This window comes from Thunnus maccoyii, chromosome 7, assembly GCF_910596095.1.
Source record: "Thunnus maccoyii chromosome 7, fThuMac1.1, whole genome shotgun sequence".
NCBI lineage: Eukaryota > Metazoa > Chordata > Actinopteri > Scombriformes > Scombridae > Thunnus > Thunnus maccoyii.
In genome coordinates, this window is record NC_056539.1 from 15,032,927 (window position 1) to 15,056,869 (window position 23,943).

At 39.0% G+C, this 23,943-nt stretch overlaps 2 protein-coding genes across 2 annotated transcripts; both read left to right on the forward strand.

Annotated features, from left to right (window-relative positions):
* Positions 1-800: 800 nt before the first annotated feature.
* On the forward strand, positions 801-15,218 carry gclm (glutamate-cysteine ligase, modifier subunit). Its single transcript, XM_042417545.1, has 8 exons — positions 801-1,158; positions 1,463-1,729; positions 3,693-3,755; positions 5,089-5,173; positions 11,584-11,640; positions 11,771-11,973; positions 12,140-12,254; positions 13,912-15,218. Exons 2-8 carry the CDS (start codon positions 1,592-1,594, stop codon positions 14,079-14,081), a joined length of 831 nt encoding a protein of 276 aa, XP_042273479.1. The 5' UTR covers positions 801-1,158; positions 1,463-1,591; the 3' UTR covers positions 14,082-15,218.
* A 1,117-nt stretch (positions 15,219-16,335) lies between these two features.
* dnttip2 (deoxynucleotidyltransferase, terminal, interacting protein 2) lies at positions 16,336-23,934 on the forward strand. Its single transcript, XM_042416630.1, has 7 exons — positions 16,336-16,473; positions 18,328-20,435; positions 21,400-21,538; positions 21,733-21,828; positions 22,041-22,205; positions 22,419-22,528; positions 23,603-23,934. The coding sequence occupies exons 1-7, from the start codon at positions 16,399-16,401 to the stop codon at positions 23,694-23,696; spliced, it is 2,787 nt and encodes a 928-aa protein (XP_042272564.1). The 5' UTR covers positions 16,336-16,398; the 3' UTR covers positions 23,697-23,934.
* Positions 23,935-23,943: the final 9 nt, after the last annotated feature.

Sequence of the window (23,943 nt, forward strand, 5' to 3'; positions counted from 1 at the left end):
CTTTGTCTGTTCTTGAGTGTTCTATCATACTGGATTTCCCTGTTTATTTGTGAACTGGTATGTCAATAAAGATGTTGGAAGGGGAAAAAAAGTCGACCGTCGATGTGAGACATGAGCGTAGCACATAGTTCTCTTTGTACATCCATGGCAAAGCATAGACTATAAAAATGACTCATGAGCTTGGATCATGGATGTATAATAACAGCTCTTATAATACATCCATGGCATGGATGTATAAAGAGAATGGTCATGAACCATCTTGGACAGCTAGGTATGGCAACTCCACTTGGACAAATGGCGGAGCGACTCGCGCATGCGCGACTCACATCGACGGTCGACTCAGATCGTGCAGCGACATGGATCATGGGTGTATAAAAGAGAACTGGATACAGCATCGGAGGCAGGGCCCCGTTCATTCATATGAAAGTTGCTCAGTGGCGTATGAAGCCAAAAAAGTTCAACAACTTCCGCATTGCTTCTGCATCCGTGCGGCCCATAGAGCGAGCGCAGTAATGACTTTCGCCGGCCGAGTCGGCTACTTCCGGTTTAGCCCTCGGGCTAACTTGAATGGGGATGAAACAATTCAATCATGCGGCTCTTCGAGGCTTTTTAAATGTGGTCGGACCAAATGGATCAAATTGTGATAGTGAGACAAGTTATTTCGCGGGGGTTGTTACGCTTAAAAATGTATTCGCTGATTTACAGACGTCTCTCTCACAATGTAAGTCTGGGAAAAAGTCTTTTTGGGCCAGTGTGCGTCACGTGACGTTGTAATTACACGGTTTGGCCGCTATGTCAAATTTGCTTCAAAGCCTGGCGCTCTTCCTGTATCAAGTTTTCTTTATACATCCATGGCATGGATGTGGAAGCGAAGAAGTGGAACTTTTTTATCTTCATGCGCCACTAAGCAACTTTCGTCCTGCAGAGGGCAGTAATATGCCTAGTAGCGCCATACTGCCGAAATGTTACAAGAAGAAGAAGAAGAAGAGCAACTTTGGTAGGAATGAACCATGGAATGAACGGGCCCCGCCCGCTTCCGACGGTGGAGCCACCATGATCCAGTTCCCTTTATACATCCATGGGAAGCATGGATGCATATATAAATCCATGGTGGGAAGAGGAACTGCTCCTATGTAGTTATAAAGGGCTCATTCTAAGGTAACGAAAACACAACGATTCTTATTTTCAGCTAAATAGACACTAATTAAAACATTTCGGCCAATGGATCCACCTAAATCTTACACACCGGACCTTTAAATACATGTATTTAAAGATATTTGTGTGTATGTAGGCCACACTAAGTATGAAATCCTGACCGGGTTTTACGGGACACTCACCGACACTTCCAGTGGGCGTAACTGACCGGCTTGCTTCCATAACAGCCACTAAGCAACGACCAAACCAGCTAAGTCAGTCAACACTGAGTGCAAGTCATCCTGACTACATCTTTTTTTCTAAACAGGTGCTGTACTGTTGTTTGCTAGCCTGCAGCTACAATAGCAGTCAGTAAACGGGGTTAGAGCGCTTGCTTGCTGTCACATTTTGTGGTATCGGTCACTGTTTAGCTACTTAGCTTGCTACCGAAAAGCACATGGATCCTCAAAACACCAACATGAACACTGAGGCAAAGAAGTTGCTGAACCACGCTAAGACTCTCAGGCTTCACACCGGGAACTTAGTCAACCGAAGTCGTCTGAAAAAGAAGTGTCCATGCTCGCCCAGCGAAGAGGTAAGATAAAAAAAATCAAACAAAACAAACAAAGCTCTCTTAATTAAAAACGTTGTTTGTTGTGGTGGTGTGACAGCGTAGCCCGTTAGCTTTCAAGTTAACGTTAGGCTACATGGCTAAATATTTAACCAGCTAAGCTAACGATGTCAGTGTGTGTTAGCTGATAATAAAGAGAGATATCAGACAGAAAGATTTACAACGGAAGCACCTGTCAAGGTCCGTATTTTATAGTGTTTTATAGTATTTGGAGTGTGCATCAGCTAAAGTGGAGTATTGTCTTGTCTATGTGCTACTCTTAATGCAAAGTTATGTTATATAACTTTGTGATCCAGTCTAAGGTAAATAGTTAACATACACTAACTGATGAGGAGTGTTTGCATTAGGCTGCTCACATAAAGCAGGTGATCTACATACACCTGCAGGCAGATGCTCCAATGACAGTGTTTAGTTTTAACACCCATAAATTATGGCAATACCAAGGAGTCAGTAGTCAGAATCTACCAAAATACTCAAATCTTAGTCTGAGATTTAGTGCTGTAACTAATGATTATATTTATCATGATAAACCTGACAAGTCATAATTTTAAAGAGCCTATGTTGATATCTTGAAATTATTTGTTTGGCTAAATTCGAAGATATTCAGTTAACAGAAATATAAAACAGAGAATAGCAGTAAATCCTTGCTGGAACTTGTCGACGTTTTGCTTGATAACTGTTAATGATTAATTTTCTGAAGACTGATTAATAAATTGTTTCGCCAAGACATACATGTTCACCCTGAAAGGGTTTGTTTAGACTTTTTGTTACTTTGCATTGCTTCATAAACAGCACCGTTGATTGCTTCAATGTATGAAACACCACCTGCAGTGTTTCTCTCAACCTTGGTTGTAATTTGGGCACATGACAGTCTATAAAATAATTAATCATTTCTGATAGTTTTTTATGAACGGCAAATGTCATGCTTGACTAACTCTCTATGTGACATTTTGATTTTCAATATATACAACAGTTATAATGTAAGTTGAGCATGACTGATGTATCAAAGGGCCAATTTTTGGCTTATCACAGATCTATACTGGCATACAGTTTATGTATGATTATATATGTGGCTGACATACCACAAAAAAGAAAAAAATGTAAGTATACAGTACACGAAAGTGCTTTTAAAAGGTAAATTAGAGACATTATTGTTGCTTCTTGCAGGATTTCCACCTATCCTGTCTTTCAGGAGTCTCCAGTCATGCTGCTTATATGGCATATAAGAGTTACCATAACTGACAGTTTTCAACTTTGTAAATAGTGTTGATCCAAGTTGTAATAATAACAGGCAAGCTCAATTTTTTTTGTAAAATTCATATATCTAATGTAATACTTAATAATATGGAAGTTCCAGCAAATCAAAGCTTAAGTTAATGAAAATAATGATTTATTGTCAGTGTTCAGTATTTATAACATAACCAAACTCTGCACTCATGCAAATGCCGGCTAATGGCGTGAATAGTTGCAAGTCATAAACATCTCATCTTTACCATCTATCATACATGATGTGAACACTGTTAAGCGTCTGCCAGGTCTGTTTAAGCCTGCTTTCTCACTCATCCATACACATCTGGCATTACTGTTGCAGCTGGCCTCCACGCACCATCTTTTTGTAAATAGTTTAAAACAAAACATAGGAGCACTTAAACTTTGTCACTCACTTCGATTTGGTTTGTATCAGTGTGATCTTCACGATGCCTGTCCAATTTTATTGTTTACAATAAGTGCAGCTCATGTGTTGGTGGAGTAACATATCACAGATGTCCAGATGCTGGTGCGGAGTCTGCTGAGAATAAAAAGCTGTTCCCTTGAGTTCATACCTCTGTCACAAAGTCTTTGATAACCAAGTTTCTGGGATCCTCACTAAAAATGTGCCTGTTTCACAGATTGTAATTTAACTTTGTTTTTCTGTTTGATATTTCAGCTTCAAGACTGCATTCAAGCCACACTGAGCGACTGGTTTTCCACATCAAAACCGCCATCTGAGGTGGGGAGACATTTACAGTTTTCTGTTTGTTTTCATGTAGCTATGTGAGAGTATAGTAGGATACTTTGTTCACTCTCTCCTGTATTGCGAGACCACATTGTATCACGGTTTTGCATTTTTTTTATTGACACTGGGGAAAGAACAATAGTATTTGCATTGACAGTGAATTATGGTCAGCCCTGCAGTTTGTGAATGAGTTGCACAATAACGTGCTATAACACTGACAGGCAGCAAAATTCCAGTGCTCGGGAAAAGAAAATAACTGTAGTGATGGACATCAAAGGATGCCTCTAGGCTTACTGAAAAGAAGCTGTCATGATGAATGTTCATGCAATGCTGGCTGCCAAAGGCGCCATTCCAAATGTGCGTCTGTCTGTTGGTATGGGTGGGGGTGGGGACACAGAAACTTTGTTCAGGAGGTTTTGTTCATTAAGTAGCCATCTAACTGTGATAGGATTTCTGCAAAGCTGCAGTCATCAGATAATCTGTTTTTGTCAAACTAACATGTTGTGAAAATATTGAAATTGAGATTAAAAAGACTGCAGGATCCAACGTAGTGAACCGCCATTCTGCTGAACACACTGCTACTTTGGCTATGGCTGATTCTGCTAGGCTCAGCTAATCTGCTCCAGCTTTTATCACCACGCCCACTGGACTCAAATGGGGATGGGGGACATTTAAAGAGCTGAACTATGTGGTCTTGAATACTTGCAAATACAAAGCTTATTAGACATACCCTGCAGGGAAATGTCAAGAATGGGATGCTTAAGTCCGAGGTTTTCCTCAGGTTGTGTTTGCTGACTATTTGCTGGCAGAAAAATACATTGGTGTTTTACTTTGTAGAAACTTGTACTTTAATGAAATTGTGAATATCTGGATGATTGCTTCACCTGCAAACAAATAAGATTTAATTTGGTCTCAACTTGGTGTCTTGTCATTCTATGCTTGAAATAAAATTGACGTTAAAAAAAAATGTATTGGTGGATTTACTATGAGCAGAAGAGTGTCCCTCGCACTCATTAAGGTTATTTATTAATTAGATTTCAACTGCAAAATAATTTTTAAAATCCTTCAGTTATGCAGTATGTGGGAGAACACTTCCTACTTCCTGCTCATAACTTTTTGACTGAAAGCTGTATTTCAGCAGTGTGTTTTTTTTTATGTTCTTCTCAGACACCAGCTGCCAAATATTGTGGCTCTTCAAGTAACTGTAATAAAGCCACAAGGAATATTGACATAACTGACACCTTTTATCTGAATGACCAAAAGCCACACTTTTAATCACAAAGCAAGTTACACTGTTACTAAAAACAGTACTTTTCTTATCATGTAGGTCCTTCCAGACACTCTGGACTGTTCCATTCCCCAGGCAACAGACGCTATCACGCCCGAAGAGAGAGAAGAGCTGAAGGTTTCAGGTAAAGGATTAGGAGAGCTTTGATTATTCCAAATATTTTTTATTGAGGCAAGGAAGCTTATACATAAAGTATATTGTTGTATCAATGCTCATTTTTATTTATATGAAAGTATTAGAAAATTATATTTACATATTTTCATATATATGACATAAAAGATATAGGATTGTATTATGAGTTTTGGAACAGTATCACTGACATCTGACTGTGTGTATATATGACATAATGGCCTTTTGAATTTCTGTGATATTGAGTTCAGAATTGAAGTCTTTATATTCTTCTTCATTTATTTTAGGAAGATTACATTTATCAAGAAATTCATTCATAATTTGAAGATTTTGTGGTGCTCTTTGATGTGTAGCCTACTGTATAAGCTAGAAAAAAATTGTGGAAACCTATCAATTATGTCTTTGGGTTTTGTCAATGTTATTCCATTGTTGTAATCTTATGTATCGTTCGGTCATTCTCTATTTTCCTAAGTTATCGTGCTAGTAGTTTGTGTGGTCTGTCTCCGAATTTAAAGTATTTTTGTTTGGTGTATAAAAATCTTTTTCTTATTTTTGTTGATAGTATCTGATTATATTCACATTTCAAATTTGCCATTCTCCTATGTAAGTCAGAAGAGGAGGAGAGAGCGCTTTCCTGATCTAGTTGTTGGATCTGTTTTTTTTAATTCTTCTAGTTTAGTTTTATTATTTTTCCTTCTTGCAGCTTCAAATGATATCACACACAGCTCCTCAAAAAGGCTTTAAAGGCCTCCCTTAAAGTGGAAGGAATGGACTCTGAGGTATCATTTGTCTAAAAATATAGGTTAATTTGGGCCTTCAAATATTCATAGAACTCATTTTCAGTTAACAACTGAGGGTTTAATCTCCAGGTCCTACATGGTGTAGTAATATCTTCTAAATATAATGAAAAGGTGAGGGAGGTGTTGTCTGAAATCCCAATGTTATGATATTTATCATTTGTTGTGAAGGGTATCTATTTTTCATCAACTAAGACATAATCAATTCTACGATAAGAGGAGCAGAATGAATAATAATTATTTCTTGGGATTCTTGGTAGATGATCTGTTGAGACATGGATCTAGACTCGAGTAGTGTTAATATCTGCTATTATCAAGTTTGTTTGAGATATATCTGGTATTAATGCAGATACTATTTTTAAAAAATAAGGGTTATCTATATTTGGGGCACATAAGCTTACTAGGGTCAAAGAAGCGTTATGTATTTCTCCTATTACAACTAGGTATTGTCTCTCCTTTATTAGCAATTGTTTGTTGTTGATGATTAGAATTATTAGAATTGCTGTACTGCTTGTTTTTGTGTAAAAAAGTCGAGTGATATATATCCTTTATCAATTTTTCAAGTGTTTCATTCTGTCTGAATTTAATGATTTTAAATTGGCCAGAACTTGGCCTCTTTTGACTGGATTATCAATTCCTCTATTATTCCAATTCATGAGTATCAAACTTCTCTTTCCATCTCTAGATTGATCACTTACACTGTTTTGCATCTGTATTGTATGTCTTAGAACGGGGGTTCTCAACCTTCTGTAACTTAAGGCCCACTTCTGATTGTTAAAAAAATTCTGAGGACCACCTTCCCAAATAAATGAAAAAAAAAAAAAAAACATAACATGACAAAAAATAGTGGGCTGTAGATATGTGCTATGGCACTGTCAGTTGTAATGACCCAAATAAATATTCTGCCTACTTGGGCTTCCTTCTGGGAAATAACGAAATCAAGTCGCGGTTATATGGGTGAGAGGCTGACATGCAGAGTAGCATTCAAAGTTGTTTTCAGTTTGTTCCTTGCCTTTGATTTTGGGATGGTCACAATGGAAACCTCTGACTCACATAAATAGGTGGTGGTGAAAGGCAACAGAAATTTGATTGCCCATTTTGACAGAGAGGGATATTGACTGGCAGCCAGTATCCAGAATGAAGCAAGGTCAACTTGTGTGAGCTGGAGCTTCAGGCTGCTGCCTGCTGATAGTTCCATCAGTTCATTTTCCAACACAGTGGATAGAGACATGTCTTCTGAAGAACGATCCACAGAGAAAGCTAACTAGCTAACAGTGGTAAAACATGTTTGTCTCTACCTGATGATGTGTTATGATTGTCGGCCCACTGGTTGAGAATGGCTGCCAAATATGTTAGTTTCTGAGTGAGTAATCCTCCCAACCCAACCTTTCTGTCCTCAACTAACCTCCCAGTTCCTGCATTTAGAAATAATAATAATAATAATAATAATTAATAATTAAATGAACAATAGTAACAAAAATAATATCTCTAGCCAATACTAAAATAGGTAGGTATGAGCTCACCATGGAAAGAAAACAAATTAAAACTGAATTTAAGTAGCTTCCCTGTAAAGTAGATGTTAACCTTTGTCAATTTCTGTTACTTCTTCAGTTTAAATAGCTCGACAATTTTTAAGTATGAGTAACAAAAACACCTATATATTATATATATCAGCCGATCAGCAGGACCAACATCTTGAAACAACTATTTGGGAATGTAAACACAATCAAATACTGAGTAATAAGTAACGTTATGTGTATTAACATAAATCAATGTTCATTTTCATTTTGTAATAACCGTCAACGTTTTATCTTTAACCTTCATGGTGAATAACATTGGGATTGTGTCCAGTGTTTCCTGTGGAACAAGAGGTTTGCTGTGGGGGCAATGTGAACGGGGGGAATCAGACTTCCCGGGTGAGTCACCAAGGCGTTGGATTATGCCTATCAAACTCAAGAAGACTTTGAAAAGACTTTAAAAGACTTAAATCTGAGACCCTCATTTGTAAAGACAATGTGTCATAAGTCACTGAGTTTAGTCACAGACTAAGATTTTGCAAAGACTGGGGATCTTGCAGGGTCACTATTTACAAGACTACAACTAGATTCATTTTGAGATTATTTTCCCTCCTGCTCCTGTTGGAAATTTACAAGTAGAAAAATTGTTGAACAATGAAGCTGAAACAGATGCTGCTTTTGGCCACAGCTGCCCTTAATTAATTTATAACTTATATAAATTTATTAGTGGTGCAACGGATTGTAGTTGATCCGTGCTCCGTACGGATCACCCCCCACAGTTCGGCACGCATGTGAACCGCGGATTAGTTGCAAAATTTAATGTCTCATTTAAGACAAAGTAAACAAACTGCTGTAAGTACAAATCATGGACAGACAGCATGTTGCTAACAGGAATTCTGAAGAGCAATGACCAAACCAGCATCTAACGGGTCCATAGTGACATCTGCAGCTATGTTTACCTGCTGTTTAATGTGCTGCAGCTGAGCAGCTAATTAGCTACGTAGCTGCTAACTGACGTTAGAGGTGCACTTATCCCTGATGAATGTTTGTTTGGTGGCTCGTTCAACAAACTGCAGGACAAGACGTGTGTTCATGTTTATAAGTCATCATCAAGTTTTGATGATGTGGACACAGACTGTTTCATTCACTACCATGTTTAAAGGAAGAAGGTATCATGCTTCATATTGCAATTTAATTTAACAATTGAGCATTGAATATTTTATATATTTTAAGATTTTGTTTAACCATTGGACATCTTGAATGTTGTTTTCCTTTAAGACCATGGGCACAAGTTCCATGCTGTAAGTGTTTTACAGAATATATGGATTTTTATTTGTCCCCCCCGCCCCCCGATCCGTGACTCAAATCCGCGATACGAACCGTGAGTTTTGTGATCCGTTGCACCCCTAAAATTTATATTAAGTTGTAACTGAACTACAACAACAACTGTGAAGAGAAACAACAGACATCATTAGCTGATTGCTCCTGTTATTAACTCATTTTCATTTAAGAACTTTTTTTTTTTTTTACAAATAAAATTTGTTTGGGTGGGTGGGTGGGGGGGACGTTTCTTAGATCATATTAGCTAAGACAATCACATTTCAAAAGATGCGTCCTTGTACTTGAAAAACACCTTAAATTTCTTTAAAACAGCTGCACGGTTTATACAGCTGCCCACAGAAACCACCTTCAACCATTAAATAACCGGAGCACTTTCAGCTGCTGGATGTTGGAGTATTTCTGTTTGGAAACCCTGCAAACTGCATGAAATGCAGTAGAAACAGCCGCAGCCTGGGGAATTACACGAAGGCAGAAAGTCACAGATTTAACTCCTCCAACTGGCCTTAAATCATGTGTGAAAAAGCAGTAAATACACTGCAGACACACAGCAGCTGACAGAAAGAGGAGGTCATGTTGTACAGAGCTTTTTCTGGGTGAATACATGTTAATGTGACTTATAAAAAGGGAAGCTAAAGGGCAATGAGAATGCTGAGCTTTCAAGTTTCATCATGAGTCATTAATGGCACCATCAAGCACATCATGTTTAATTATGAAAGTAGTTAAACAACATGCACACAAAGGGCAACCATTTACTGCCTACCGCCGTTAGAAACTGAGTACAGTTAGCTGATAATTAGCCTTATCAGGCACTGCCAGTAATCAATATAAACACACATTATTAAACCATTAATCAAACCAATAACTAACAGCAGTCAACGGCAGCGAACCTTATCATACTTTAGCAGTTACCTAGTGTTTCTGTAGTGGTGACAAAATGTATAGTATGTATAAAAAATATACATACCAGCAGTTTGAATTAAATTTAAGCTCCTGCACTCTCCAGGGAAAATATTACAACAAAGGCCCTTTAATTATGACATTAACAATTCCTCACATGTCGTGGAATGTTTTGTTTTCTTTTATGACTTTTTTCTCTTTTTTTTTTTTTTTTTTTTTTTTTTTTTTTTTTAGGCAAAAAAAAAAAATTGTTACCGGCAAAATGTTACCAGCAGAAACACTGGTGTCTGTTCAAATAAAGTTCATTTTATGAACTTTATTTGAACAGGCTGTCGTGTCCAAACACATTCTGAAAAGGTGTTCCACGTAGTCCCGGGCTTTTTGGGGGGCCATATTTGACGCCGAGTTGGCCTTGTAGCATTTCCCTGGCTCTTTTGAAGAGTGCTCTCCATTTTGCAATGGTTTGTGGATAGTCAAGGAAGATTTGCAACTCTTTACCTTGGTATTGGAGGTTTTTTATCGCTGCTATTTTGCGCAAGATGTCTTCCAGATTGTAGTAGTAGTATAGACAGAGGACGAAGGGCTGGGCTTATTCATGAGGTTCAGGCCGTTGTCGGATGGTTCTATGGACTCTTATCAATAAGTGGTTTCTACTCCAGGGAGAGTACCTCCTGCAGTAGCTAGGTAGTAAAGTCTCTTGGTTTGGGCCCTACTTTCCCCTCTGGTATTCCAATGATTCTGATGGTATTGAAGGTATCTTCACATTTTTGAGCAAGTTTTTCCTTCTGCATTGAGACGAGTCACCTGGCGTTGCAGTGTGCCGACACTATCTGAGTGAAAAGTGGCCGATCTTTCTATCTCCCTGGTAGTGTTGCTATGTGATGTCAATGTTTCAAGTGTTGAAATGGACATTTGTAGATCTTTTTTAACTGTAGCTATTTCTTCTCTTAAATCCGCATATACACTCTTGATATGGCTGTTGATGGTAGCACATATTTCACTCATGATTTGGGCCACTTCATTCTGAAATGCTGTGATGGCAGCTAGCACTGCTCTGTCGGGCGGATAGTCTTCCTCAGTTGTCTCGTCAGGCATCTCTTGGTCAGTCGAGCATGGTGCTTTTTCTGGGTCTTGTTCACTTTCTTCGTTTCTTTTGTTTCTAGCCTTCTCCACGTTGAATTTTTCTCTCTGAATCAAGTAGATTTAATTCCTAATGTTAATTGTCTTTCAAAAGTAAGGGTGGATATAGATGTGTTTTTGTATATCTAAAATGTTAATTTGTCAGAGCTATCGGAAAATGTGTGTTACTCCTCCATTGCTCAACGGCGCCCTGAGGATTAAGAGAGCTTTGATAAACTGGATACACACCTGTGTCTGCTGGACAAACCTGATTGTTTTCTGTTATCTTTTATCAATATACCGTAAACATTAAAAACCAGAAATATCAATCTTAGTGTCAGAAATGTGACTGATGAGCAGCTGCATGTCAGCGCAGGAGAAACCAGACATTTTCCAACTCCTTGCATCAACCTGATTTCTTCTCCTTGTAGTCCAGTAGTGATTTACTGTACAGTTAACAAGAATGTAGCTGTAGGTATAAGGCTGTTTAAAAAGCATACCTGCACACACATTCCAATTGAAACATGTCAAGGTTTTCATTTCCTTGCCTCACCTATTTTAAGGACCACCAAGTCATTTGTAAAGAAAATCACCCAATTCGATAGGCGAATAATTGATCAGAGTGTAACTAATTAATGACAGACTGAACAAATAATAAATAAATTAGTAAACAGTTAAAACAAGTATTAAGTAGTAGTAAATTAGTAATAAGTAGAAGTGCTTTGTTTTTGCAGTCAAGCTGTTCTTGTGTGAGTCGGGTCAGTCCTCCATCAGAGATGCAGTGGAGATGGGTAAGCTTCTAATCTTTTCAGGAAAATCTTCAAAATGACACACAGTTGATATGAACTCATTTAATCTCAGGTTCTCAAAGATAAACTGAACTTTACTGGTGATACCACCTTGTTTGTGTCTCATCTCTAGCCTGTCAGACACTGGCAGTGTCCCAGCTTGACTCTGTTATCATAGCGCCACCTGGGCCCCTGGAGGGTGACAGCCAACCTTTGGCCCACCTTCAGCCAGCCTGGGAGGAGCTGGAGGCTCTGGTCAGAAGCCAGAGGATTGCAGCAATTGGCACCTCTGACCTGGACAAAGATCTGCTGGAACAGCTCTACAACTGGGCTCAGGTGAGAGGAAATCTTATGTATGTGAACCCTAATTTGTGTCATCTTTAGAGGCAACTGATATGTTAACTTTTTGATAATAGATGTTAATGTGTTTTTCTGTTATGAGCCAGTGTACTTATACTGCAGACAGAGCCAGTCTATGACCACATCCCCTCTCTTGAACCAGGTGAAGCCCAGCAGTAACCAGGTCAACCTGGCCTCCTGCTGTGTGATGCCTCCTGACCTGACAGCCTTCGCTAAGGAGTTTGACATCCAGCTGCTCACACACAATGACCCCAAAGGTGAAAGTCAGTTTCTTTTTTCCGTTTGTGAGATAGGTCTGTTTGATTTGTGTTTTTTAATCCACACTTGCACCTTTTCTTATTCATGATGAAGGAAATTTATGGAGCTATTTCCCTATCTTTATTCAAGAGCGTGGTATATCAATTTGAGAGCATAATTTATTGATTTCACGTTCAAATTTTGTAATTAACATAAATAAAGCAAGGGAAGTACATTTTATAAAGCCCTGGAGGGCGGGAGTGGATGAACCCAGTTAAAGAGTACCCGCCCGTACGGGACGCTCTAAGAAGTAAAGCGAACAAGCTCGCAAGGAGGCAGGGATCATTTCATTGGTCAACACTAGACCTGGCCTTCTATTGGTTGGGGGATTTTGACAGGGTTGTTGCACAAAAAATCCAAGAGCAGAGGAGCAGAACAAGAGCAGAAGTTTCACGAGCACGCAGAAGTAGCGTGAGTGCGAGGAGAAGAGCTGAAGCTTGAACGCAGGAAATCTGTGCAAGCAACATTATATTTGAGTGCAAGCACACAATTTGAGCAGAAACAGAGCAAATCTAAGCGCAAGCAGAGGCTATTTGAGTGTGAGGGCAGGGTTTTGAGGGACAAATTACAAAATTAAACGTGAAATCAATAAATTATGCTCTCAAATTGATATACCACGCTCTTGAATAAAGATAGGGAAATAGCTCCATAGAAATTGTGAAGTTTCTAGATGCCAAAAGGTTCAGATATACCAAATCAAGTGCTTACTCCTTAATCACACACTAAAGGATAAGTGTATGTGTGATTTTTCTCATTTCTTTTTTTGGCAATAAATTAATTACTTGATATACTAACAAGAGTTGTCTCTATGGTCAAAGCCTGGTATAAATTCTCCTTCTGTGCCATACAACTCCATTGTAAAACTATTAAAACTCATCAATGAGCCACACTGTTGCACTGGGGGAAAACAAATTTGGGCACTATAGATTTTTTTTTAGCTATTCTATGGCTATAGTACCTTAAACTACTATAGCCTTTTAAAAATTAGACTATATACTGGTGACCACTTTTTAAAGATTTCTCCTCAGTCAGAATAATTAGACTTGGGGCTGAGTGCAGGGTGTCTGCGGGTCTTGAAAAGTCTTAAAAGGCATTGATTTAGAGGGCCTTTCTTGGACCCTGTAGGTTCTCCTACATGCTTGGATTGGGAAGGGGAGGCGAGGAGTATTCAGTTGCAACCTCACCACTAGATGCCACTAAATCCTACACACTGGTTCTTTAAATGAATTGACATTTATTTCACATTGCACTTTGACCGTAAAATAGGTATCAAATTGCATTCTATGTGGTATTAAAAAATGTCTTAAAAAGTCTTAAATTTAACTTGGTGAAGCCTGCAGAAACCCTGTGAGTGCCACAGCAAGGGCAGGAAAATCAGAGAGTATTGAGCGACATACTTGTGCATTATTGATTTTGGTCTTTTCATGGGAGTTATAGACAATAAGAAAAATAAAGAAAAATGCCAGCTTTATCTTGTAAGTTATGTCTTACTCGTGAATCTCATTTCTATGTTCTTTGCATAGTGTAAGCTGCATACCGTAGTTCACATGTACCTGTAGATTTTTTTTCTCAGTGAGTTTTAAAGAGCTGCTCCCTTGGTCTCATGTTTTCATCCAGAGCTGATGTCGGCAGCCACATTCCAGGAGGCGGTGCAGGAGGGAACGCAGGACCTGAAAATCGCCGACTGGAGGCTTGAGTGGGTCCTGCGCTACTCCATTATTGTCAAGAGCAGGGGCATCATCAAGGCTAAGGGCTACCTCGTCAGTGCGAGGAAGGCGACCCCCTAGCACACCTCATCAGAGAAGAAGACACAGGGATGAAGCCATTTTCCTCCTTTTTCATTCACACACATAAAACATGCAAAGTAACGGAATAATGAATGCTGCCAATCACCATGGGTCTTGAAATCATTATTTTATCTTACAAATAAGGTTGCATCCTGATCATCTATGATTTCTTCAGTTTAACAGATGCAGGTATTCATTACCATCGTTTCTGTGAGATCAAAAACAGGAGATGGACATGCAAGATCAACTCCAGTGTCAGTTTGAACGAACAGACTGCAGGATGAGAGTGAAAGTGAGAGTTTCACAGATGGTGGCTCTCTCCAAGACCAGTGCTTTGATAGCATAGCCATTTATCAACACAGCAGAGGCTGTTTTTAATGATGGAAAATTAAGGTTGCTGAACTTTTTTTAAACAAGGTGGCTCCTTATCCTTGCTCTGATGTGAAGTGCCTCTCAGCTCTTGCTCCTCCTATCCTCATACCTGCTTTGTCTCCACTGTGTCTGTGTGAATCAAGCTTTAAATATATCAGTCTGAATGAAAAGATAACAAGTAGGAAAAGCAAAAAGAAAAAGGTATAGATTTATTGTTTTTTAGTACATAATTATCAGATTTTATTCTTGCAATTTTGACTTTTCCAGCTGTATATAAGACCATTTGCATTCCTCAAGTCAGAAAACAATGCACTGTCAAATCTAACTACATGGGACATGTTTATTTTATGATGCTAAATTAGGCTGAATTGGTAAAGCAAACAACAATGTGAGTATATATAACTTTATTTTATCATGCTTTTTTTTTTTCTAACCATGCACTGTTTTCGATGATGCATTGAAATTTTTATCCCCCTACACTCATGAGATTAATCCGAGGGATGAGAGTACATTCATAGTTGGCTGATGTCTTCTGTATGTGTTGTTACTATAACACTGGAAACTCCATGTCCAGGAGATGTAAACATTTCTTAACTCTGAGGAAGACCTTTTTATTTATGAATCATGGCTGGTTTTTTTTTTTTTTTCAGACAGGGTCCAGTAAATCTAATGAAGACGAAAACTTCTCTGTTGTACTGTAACCATATTTAATGTTATCATATATCTGTATATCATGGATTGGCTTTATTAAATGATAAAACTGATGTTTGAACTGTTAAAATTGGTGTAAAAATATTTAAAAGTTGGTGTAAATTTGGGCTTGTATAAAGACTTAGAGCATGATTGGTAATGCCAAAGATTTTGGTGTCACTAAGAAAAAATAAAATTCACACATGGAAAAGATAAAAGAACAACAGCTTAGAATAAAGGCAAAATACTGACGACATAAAAGCCTGTAGCGACCCTTTAAATCACAACTTTACTGATCACTTGAAAGTGTGAGTTACAAACAAGAATAACCATGTTTGTGGTGTAATTTAGTCCATTTACTTAAGTACTGTTTTAAACATAAACGTAAGGTACTTTACCTATTTGCATTTCATGTCACTTAAACTCGTGCTTTTAGAATTGAGATGGAAATATTAATATTTTTATTCCACTATATTACTGACATTTTTTGTTACTTGAAGGTTTTACGTACAAGACATGATCAGCTAATAAAATTAGATGCTAAAGTAATTTATTCAAATTTTGTTAAATCAAAATCAAAGTACAATTTTTAGGTACATGTACTTTACTTGAGTATTTCCATTTGATGCTATTTTATACTTCCACTCCACTACATTCCAGAGGGAAATATTGTACTTTTTACTCCACTGCATTTATTTGACAGCTTTGACACAATGGATAATATAACAAGCTTTTAAAATACAACACATTGTTTAAGATGAAACCAGTGGTTTCAAACCTTTTGTAGTCTGGGTCACATTTCAGATGTCTGAGTTGTTAACAGCTCCACCAAATGGTGATTTTTCACTTTTCACATAGTTTTATATCAATAAATGTTCAAATGATCGAATATTTCACCAAAAATCAAAGATCAGAGAAAAAGTCAAAAAACTGAAAACAGATTTGTGTATTAGAACTTTTTTTTCTTCTTTCCTCCCCCATTAATCATCTCACAAACCCTCAGATTTATCTGGTGACCCTTTGGAGGAGCCTTATACTGATTTTTATATTGCCGTGTTGCTACTTTTACTTAAGCAAAGAAACTGAATACTTCCTCCGTGAGTATAATAAATAAATACACCAAATATTTATATACCTCAGCGTTTGAATTGCTCTGTGATCGTCTGCTCAACCTGAGTCTTATTTCCGTGGATCGATTAGTCAAGCGTGGTCTTCTAACCGGAAGTGAGCGAGAGAGAGAGAGACAGCATGCAAGATGGTGGCGACCAGGAGAGGAGTACGCGTGTACTCCCCAACTAAAACAAACCCCGACCAGCCCTCTGAGGTTGAGGTATGTATGAAAAGAGATTATCCTCAAGCCTGTAAATGATCAGAGCTCAGCAATAGAGTTTAGTCTGAGCAGAATAAAGCCAGTCGCGTGTTAGTTAGCCGGTTTGTGTGTCGCTGGTCAAACTCACGTGGACACTACAAGTCTCTTCATATAGTTTAGAAACGTTTCGATGTTATGACACGAAAAAAAAATCATATAGATGATTGAAAACTCCAAAGTGCAAGTGTGTGAGAGCTTTCAGTGTGTTTTGAAAACCAGGTCGAAATGCTGTCTCACTATTTTGACTCAATACAATCATTTCACAGCCAATTAAATTTAACAAAGACACTGCAAGATAAGTTATTTAGATATACAGTATAAATATTTATTTTGTTTTCTGGGGTGTTTCTTCAGCTGGTTGACCACTATGTATCCACAATTGGGTTTTTTTCCAGCTGTGAGGAACTTTTTCCCATTCTCGTTTTGCGTTATACAGTATGAAAACAATATATATTACCAGTACATTAAAAACATATAATGCATGTTAGGAACTAACACGTTTTCATAATGAACGACTCTACTGATTATATTCTCGATTAATCGACTCATATATAAAATGTCAGTAAATAGTGAAAAATGCCTGAAGTCCAATGTGGCTCTTTAATCAGCTTGTATTTTCTGACCAAGAGTCCAAAACTCTAAAATGATCCATTAGGATTCTTGGAAATGTTCGGCATTTATGCTTGAACTACTAATCGATTATCAACAGAGTTCACAATCAATTTTCTGTCAATTGACTAATCAACTAATCATTTCAGCTGTAATGCACATTGGCTGTTTTTAGTGACTAATCTTGTCACTGCAAACCTGCTCAGAAGTAGTTTTAGAAGTGTGTAATATGTGTTATATGGATTTGGGATACAGCTAAGGATTTTTAGTCTCTAGTGTGAGTCAAGCTCCAAAAACACTGGATCCTACGCTTTGCATAATGCAACTTAAGTGTCTTCCATTAATATACTTAATGCATCCATGCATTAGACCCATCCTGCCTGGTAAATGCTCAGATCTTTCAAACTCCACGTCCCCTCCAGTTTGTAACACAAGTTTTCTGTTTAAGTCTTCAAGCCCAAACTGAGATAGCAAAGTTATCTTCCAGAGTCAAAGAAGATATTATACAACCGACATAAAGTACTCCTCGTGACAATATTACTGATCTTTTTGTGTTCAGTCAGTGCCCCTAAGTACCTCGTATGAGTATGTTCTTATAAAGTGGGAACTGTAAATGTTATCACATCTCTGGTTCACTAATCAGCACTTAAAGATTAAAGCTGATAATGATACTCTATATTTTTCTTATTGTCAACAAATGCTATGTAAAAAACAAAACTCTGTGCCATGGAGCTCCATTATTCTCCAAGAACTATTAAATACACATTAACGAGTGCACTGTTTCACTATGATGAACATAGGCAGTGGGAACTGTAGTTTATTTTGAGCCAATCCCACATACACTGTCCTGCTGCCATAAATACTCAAAGCACTAAATGTGTATTAATCCACCGCTGAAAATAGTCCACCAGCAAATGCACAATTTATTCGTGTTCAGGTAATGTTTGTTAAAAACTACAGTGCCCAGCTGTTTTAGGAAATGACTAAGCCTTTTTAAAAATAGATATATTTGTGATTTACATCTTTAGGAGGAACCAATGGGCTTGAGTCTACAGGGGGGTTAAAGACAAACTAACACATCGCTGCTTTGTGTTTTGTCATGTAATTTGTTAAGAAAATTAAGAATAATCCCAGCCTTATCCTCTGGGGTAAAGCTTGCTGTAAAACCAACTGTATTACTGACTTGGTCTTACTGTTGCCACACAGGCCACTCCATCCACTGGACGAAGAACCAGGAGGGCTGCTAAACAAGAAGAAACCCCTATCCAGCAGGCCCTGGGGAAGACCAGCAGCCCACCAGCGTCTCCACCAACCTCACTGAGAAGATGCACCAGAGCCTCCAGACTGCACAGTCCGGAGCAGCCTTGCACTCCTGTGGGCTCCGTCCATGAAGCAGACACGTCAGATCTGGAGTCGTGCTGCTCTGCGGTGTCCGACATCGAGCCACAAGTGACACGCACCAGGGGAAGGAGGAGACAGGCCCCCACAGGAAGTCAGGAAGATGAGGTATCTGAGGTGGAATCGTGCTCTTCTGCAGTATCTGCTTCAAAAGCCAGCCAAAGTAGCCGCCGGAGTACAAGGAGGAAGGTGGTTCTTGAAAAATCTGACCCAGCTGATGTTGAAGCAGGAGATGTCAAGGTTGACGCTGTGCTCGAAACAGAGTCCTGCAGCTCTGTGGTGTCCGAATCCCAGAGAGTCACCAGAAGTCAGCGAAAAACTGCTCGCACCAGATCATCTGCCAGACGACAAATTGAGGACTCTGAAGTCTCAGAGGCTGAGAGCTGCACATCCAGTGTCTCGGGGACTTCTCGGTCCACAACCCGTAGTGCGACGAGATCCAGAAGGCAAACACATCCTATTCCCATTGACCTAGATGAGGCCTCAGAAGGCTCTCGCTCTCCTGCCCCAACAGGCCGAAGGAGCAGGGCGGCAAGAGGGAAGACTGCTGTAGATTTTAGTGAGCCTCGGTCTTGTGACTCTGAAGGGTTTGAGTCCGGGCCCACTTACAGTATGACCACTCGTAGACGAGGGAAGACCCAATCCGTGGGTCCCAAAGTTCTGGACTCAGACTCTGAGCTGACAGACATGCAGTCCCCACTTGGCAGCCCCTGCTCCTCACGTGGCAGAGGGTCTCCATGCAGCAGCCGCACAGGCTCAGGTAACAGCAGTCGAGGTGCTCCATCCTCCAGGCGCTCAGTCAAGGATCTTAGTATTGTTCTAGAAAAAACCGGGGAGCCGGCTGAAGAGGATAGTTTATTAAATGACTCTAGATTAGAAAGTACTCTGATAGCTGAGGATGCAGATTGCACACTGTTGGAGGAAGATAAGAGCCAAATATTAGAAGAGAAAGAAGGCGTTAAAAGTACTGATCTCGCATCAAATGAGGCTTCAGCAAATGTGAAGAGGGGAGTTAATGTCATTTCAGAAGAGGATTCTCATGTATATCCCCCAGTATCAGATGGTCCTGGTTGTGCTAAAGAAGCTGAAGTTGTTTGTGAGGCTGCAGTGACGCCCAGAGACCAGCAGGAGGAGCCACGTGCTGAAAATAAGGATGGGGATACCTCAGAAGTGGAAATGATGCAGGAAACAGTCCTGTCATCAGAGCCGTTAAAGCCATCAGTTACAGTAACAATATGTGAGAAGGCTTCTGAAGATACAGAGGAGACTAAAGAGGAGGAGGAAGCCATGGAAGTGGCTGATGTAGACACCCATCCATCACAGGGAGTTGAGCATATAGGCGGGGATACTGTTGTGGAAACACAGTCCAGTGAGGAGGAGAAAATGGAAGTCAGTACAATGAACAGAGATGCTCAGCAGGTGGTTGACTCCAGTGAGGTCCAAGTTGAGGCCATTCAGGTGACATCTAAGCAGGAGCACAAGATCACAGTGGATTCTGACTCTGAACAGCAACCTAAAGACGTCACTGTGCAGAAAACAAAAATAGTCAGCCTGCTGGTGAGCAGTGAGGATGAGGATGAAGATGACTATGCAGAAGAAGAGGAGGAGAGGGAAGTTTCTGGAGAGGAAGAGGATGAAGAGGAGGATTTGGCAGAGGAGAGAGGAAGACCCTCCAAAAAGTCTGAAGCAGCAGATGAATCAGTTGAGGGACTGTTTATGATTGACACGCGGCCAGGACAAGCGGCTGATGAGGATTACTACAAGGAGGGGCTGAGAGAGGAGGCGGCGGTGGCGGCAGGCAGAAGGAAAGAGGGAGCTGAGCAGGAGGAGCAAGATGAGGAGTTTGTGGATGAGGAGGAGGAGGATGATGATGATGAAGATGCAGACATTCTCTTCTCAAGTAGAGATCCTCACTCGTAAGTAATAGGGCGCAGAATCAGATCATTCAACTGGAAACTGTCACATGTATATTAACAGAAATAAATCATTCAGGGTCAAACATTCGCAACGGTTATTTAAAGGATGAAGCATCTCTCAATACCTACACTTACGGGAGCCTCTGTGGGACATTTTTAAGGGCTGCAAGTGATGATTATTTCCATCATTGATTAATCTGTAGATTATTTTTTAAATTAATCGTTTTGTCTATAAAATTTCTGATAATGGTATAAAAAAAAAAAGCCTTTTATAATTTCCCAGTCAAAAGTGACGTCTTCACATGTCTTGTTTTGTCCAACTAAAACAGTCCACATCATGTGACAAAGAAACACATTAAATCATCACATTTTAGAAGCTGAAACCAGTCCATTTTTTGGCATTTTATTTATGGCTGAAATGACTGTTTTATACTATCAAAATAGTTCCCGATTAACTTTTGGTCTAATTGTTGCAGCTCTAGTAATTTCTAACACAACTGAGCATTGCAGTTTTTAGCAAATGATACTCAAACAGGAGTAAATGGAGCATTTGTGAGGGACTATTTTCAACTGCAGTTTAATACACATTGATGTTTGGACATATGTGGGATTGACTCAAACTACAGCGGCTACGTTCATCATAATTAAGGAACATGTCATCCAGTGCTATGATGTGGCAGGTCGATGTGTTTTTGTATGTTTTTTGGACAACAATGCAGCTCTCAAGCACAGAGGAATAAACTATATCAGGCTTTGGCTACACAGGCAATACTTGTTAGTAGGATCAAGTTTTTGTTGGTTTCTTTTCATAGGATTTATTGACAAAAAAGAAAAAAGTAGAACATCATCTGGCTTATCCTTTAACACATCATTACATTATATTTGATTATAACTGTGTGCAGAGGTGAGAAATGAGACATGACTGCACCTCCTGAGGAATTTTCTCTGTGCCAATTTGTTTTAGGAAAGAGTTGTCCAGCCGTATTGACCCCGGCATCAGAATGAAGGAGCTCGGGGGTTTATACATCAATTTTGATGGCAGCAAATCAAAACCTGTCTCCAGTTCGCTGCAAAAACTAAAGGAAAAGAAGATCCAAGATGAGGTAAATAAGCGATTGATTTTTCCCTTTTTGAAGGTGATCTCTGATGCAGAATGGATAATGAACGTTGTGCAAGGACGAATAAATCCAATAACACCTGAGATGGTGTTATTCATGGTTTCTCTCCACTTCTTTTTGACTTTAGCCTTTTATCTCTGCGTTAGTGGTGTGATGCAGTATTTTGTTGTTGTTCACAGGTGATGAAGAAGAGCATGATTGGTCCAGACTTTGAAAAAAAGGATGCAGTGCCTCCTTACAGTGAATCCAAACAAGCCTTGAAACTTAAACGCAGAGTAAGTTTTACAAATTGATGTTTGATGATGAAGTTTAGGAGATGGTCCACATTAATATCCACTAAGATTTCATCGTTGTAAAATCAGTTATAATGACACATATTACCCAAAAAACTCTGACCTCTACTGAACATGTGGTCATCATAAAAACTGCATTTTTTTACTCCAATTCTAAATGCTTTTGAAATCATTGGAGTAATTGTTTTTCCCAGGCGGAGCGTGAGAAAACAACAGGGGACGGTTGGTTTAATATGAAAGCCCCTGAGATCACCGGGGAGCTGAAAGGAGACCTCCAAGTCCTGAAGATGAGAGGCTCCTTGGATCCCAAGAGATTCTACAAGAAGAATGACAGAGATGGTTTTCCCAAGTATTTTCAGGTCAGTAAAAAATCAATCTTTTTATATTTATTTAGAAATGCGGTCATAAATCTTTATTTTTCAAAATGTCTTCTTGTAAGGGTTTGGCTGTATGAAGGTACAAATAATCCAGTCTGCAGTACTCACAGGAATTATGTTTTTTACTGTCAGAATCAATCTTTACTGTATTGATATGTATTTGAGTATTTTTTTTTAAATGTGTGTGTGATACAGGTTGGTACAGTGGTGGACAGCGCAGTCGACTTCTATCATTCCCGTGTTCCCAAGAAGGAGAGGAAGAGAACCATGGTGGAGGAGTTGCTGGCTGATGCTGAGTTCAGGCAGTAAGTTGAAATTTAGTCACATCGACAAACTGTTTGACTGGATAAACAGCGTCTACTAGAGGTGTTTTAGAAGTAGCGTGTCTTCAAGCGTGTCTCACTCTAGCCCTAATTTACCCCTAAAAAAAAAAATACTCCCCTAAAAACAGCTTATCAACACCACCTGGTTTATTTTTATAGTGATAAGACAAATAATGTTTAGCAAAATATCTACCAGAGCCATGATTAACTATTTTTTTTACTGTGAACATGTGGTATGGTTCAATTTTATATCAATTGCGAATAAGACATTTGTATACGTTCACATGTGAATTCCTCACTTTAGAGACATAAGCTGGTCTGCAAAAGTAGAACAAATACATATTACTAGTGGAGTGGAGAAAAGCGTATTGGTGAACGCTGACACTTATTGATTAGTGGTAATTTGCCACAGCAGTGGAAAAAAAAGAGACATCTGACGTGACAAAATGATTTATATTGCTGATCTTTATCTGGCAGACATTCCTTGAACATCATTATAAGATAATCTGGGGTTTTTTTTGTTGCATAAAAAACTTTGATCTGTCAGATTCACCAAAGATTTAACTCATTTCTACTGGCACATTTGAATTATTTTCTGTAGGGTCACACATTTCCAGAGCTCAGAGTCCATCAGGTCACAGAATACTGTGTAACACCACAACAGTTTGTCATTACGCTGCACAATGTTGTGCTTTGTAAAGAAGGAACAAAAGCAATATGAAACATGTGCTGGTTGTGTATACAGGGTGTGGACAGTGTTGTTAGTTTGTTCTGTATTCTGTGCTGCAGTGTGTGTAGGTGTACTGCATGTTTGTTGTGGTACAGTTCAGAGAAGGGCCAGAAAGGACCGTATGAACCTGTATATCATTAGAGTTTTGCACTTTTCCTTTGAATTTGTCAACCCTGTTTGGCATTAGAATATATTTTACATGTATAGTTACTTGTCAAATTTGCAAAGGAATTTCCCAAATTAATGTTCATTGTTCCCTGTTTATTTTCGCGATTGGCCAAATCTATGTTCAACTTATAACATATGCTGTTCTCTTCTCTTCCCAGTAAGAACAAAAAGAAGTATCAGCACATTGTGACGGAGAAAGCAGCACTCGGAGCTGGCAAGAGGAAGAAGAAGAAGAAATTCCATAAGAAGTAAATCTGAAGACTTTGAGAGGCTTTTCATAGATATTATCGACTCAGTTCTTCAGCAGGTGACTGGAGCATAAATCATTTTTCACTTCATGGTGCCTCATGAAGCTTTACTGAATCCTGCTCATTCAAGACTATTCATCTCTAATGATGGATTGAAAAACTGTATAAAACAGATCAGAAAAGACCAGTAAAACTGATTCAGTAAGCATGTTATTAAAGATATACATTACTTTGTACAGTTATCAGTGTAC

Bases quoted from the DNA above. Each gene is read 5' to 3' on its own strand.
- dnttip2 (XM_042416630.1), top strand. From the start codon at position 16,399: ATGGTGGCGACCAGGAGAGGAGTACGCGTGTACTCCCCAACTAAAACA. The intron at 20,436-21,399 runs GTAAGTAATAGG...AATTTGTTTTAG, and splicing joins TCAAGTAGAGATCCTCACTC to GAAAGAGTTGTCCAGCCGTA. The intron at 21,539-21,732 runs GTAAATAAGCGA...TGTTGTTCACAG, and splicing joins AAAAGAAGATCCAAGATGAG to GTGATGAAGAAGAGCATGAT.
- gclm (XM_042417545.1), top strand. From the start codon at position 1,592: ATGGATCCTCAAAACACCAACATGAACACTGAGGCAAAGAAGTTGCTG. The intron at 1,730-3,692 runs GTAAGATAAAAA...TTGATATTTCAG, and splicing joins CATGCTCGCCCAGCGAAGAG to CTTCAAGACTGCATTCAAGC. The intron at 11,641-11,770 runs GTAAGCTTCTAA...TCTCATCTCTAG, and splicing joins CAGAGATGCAGTGGAGATGG to CCTGTCAGACACTGGCAGTG.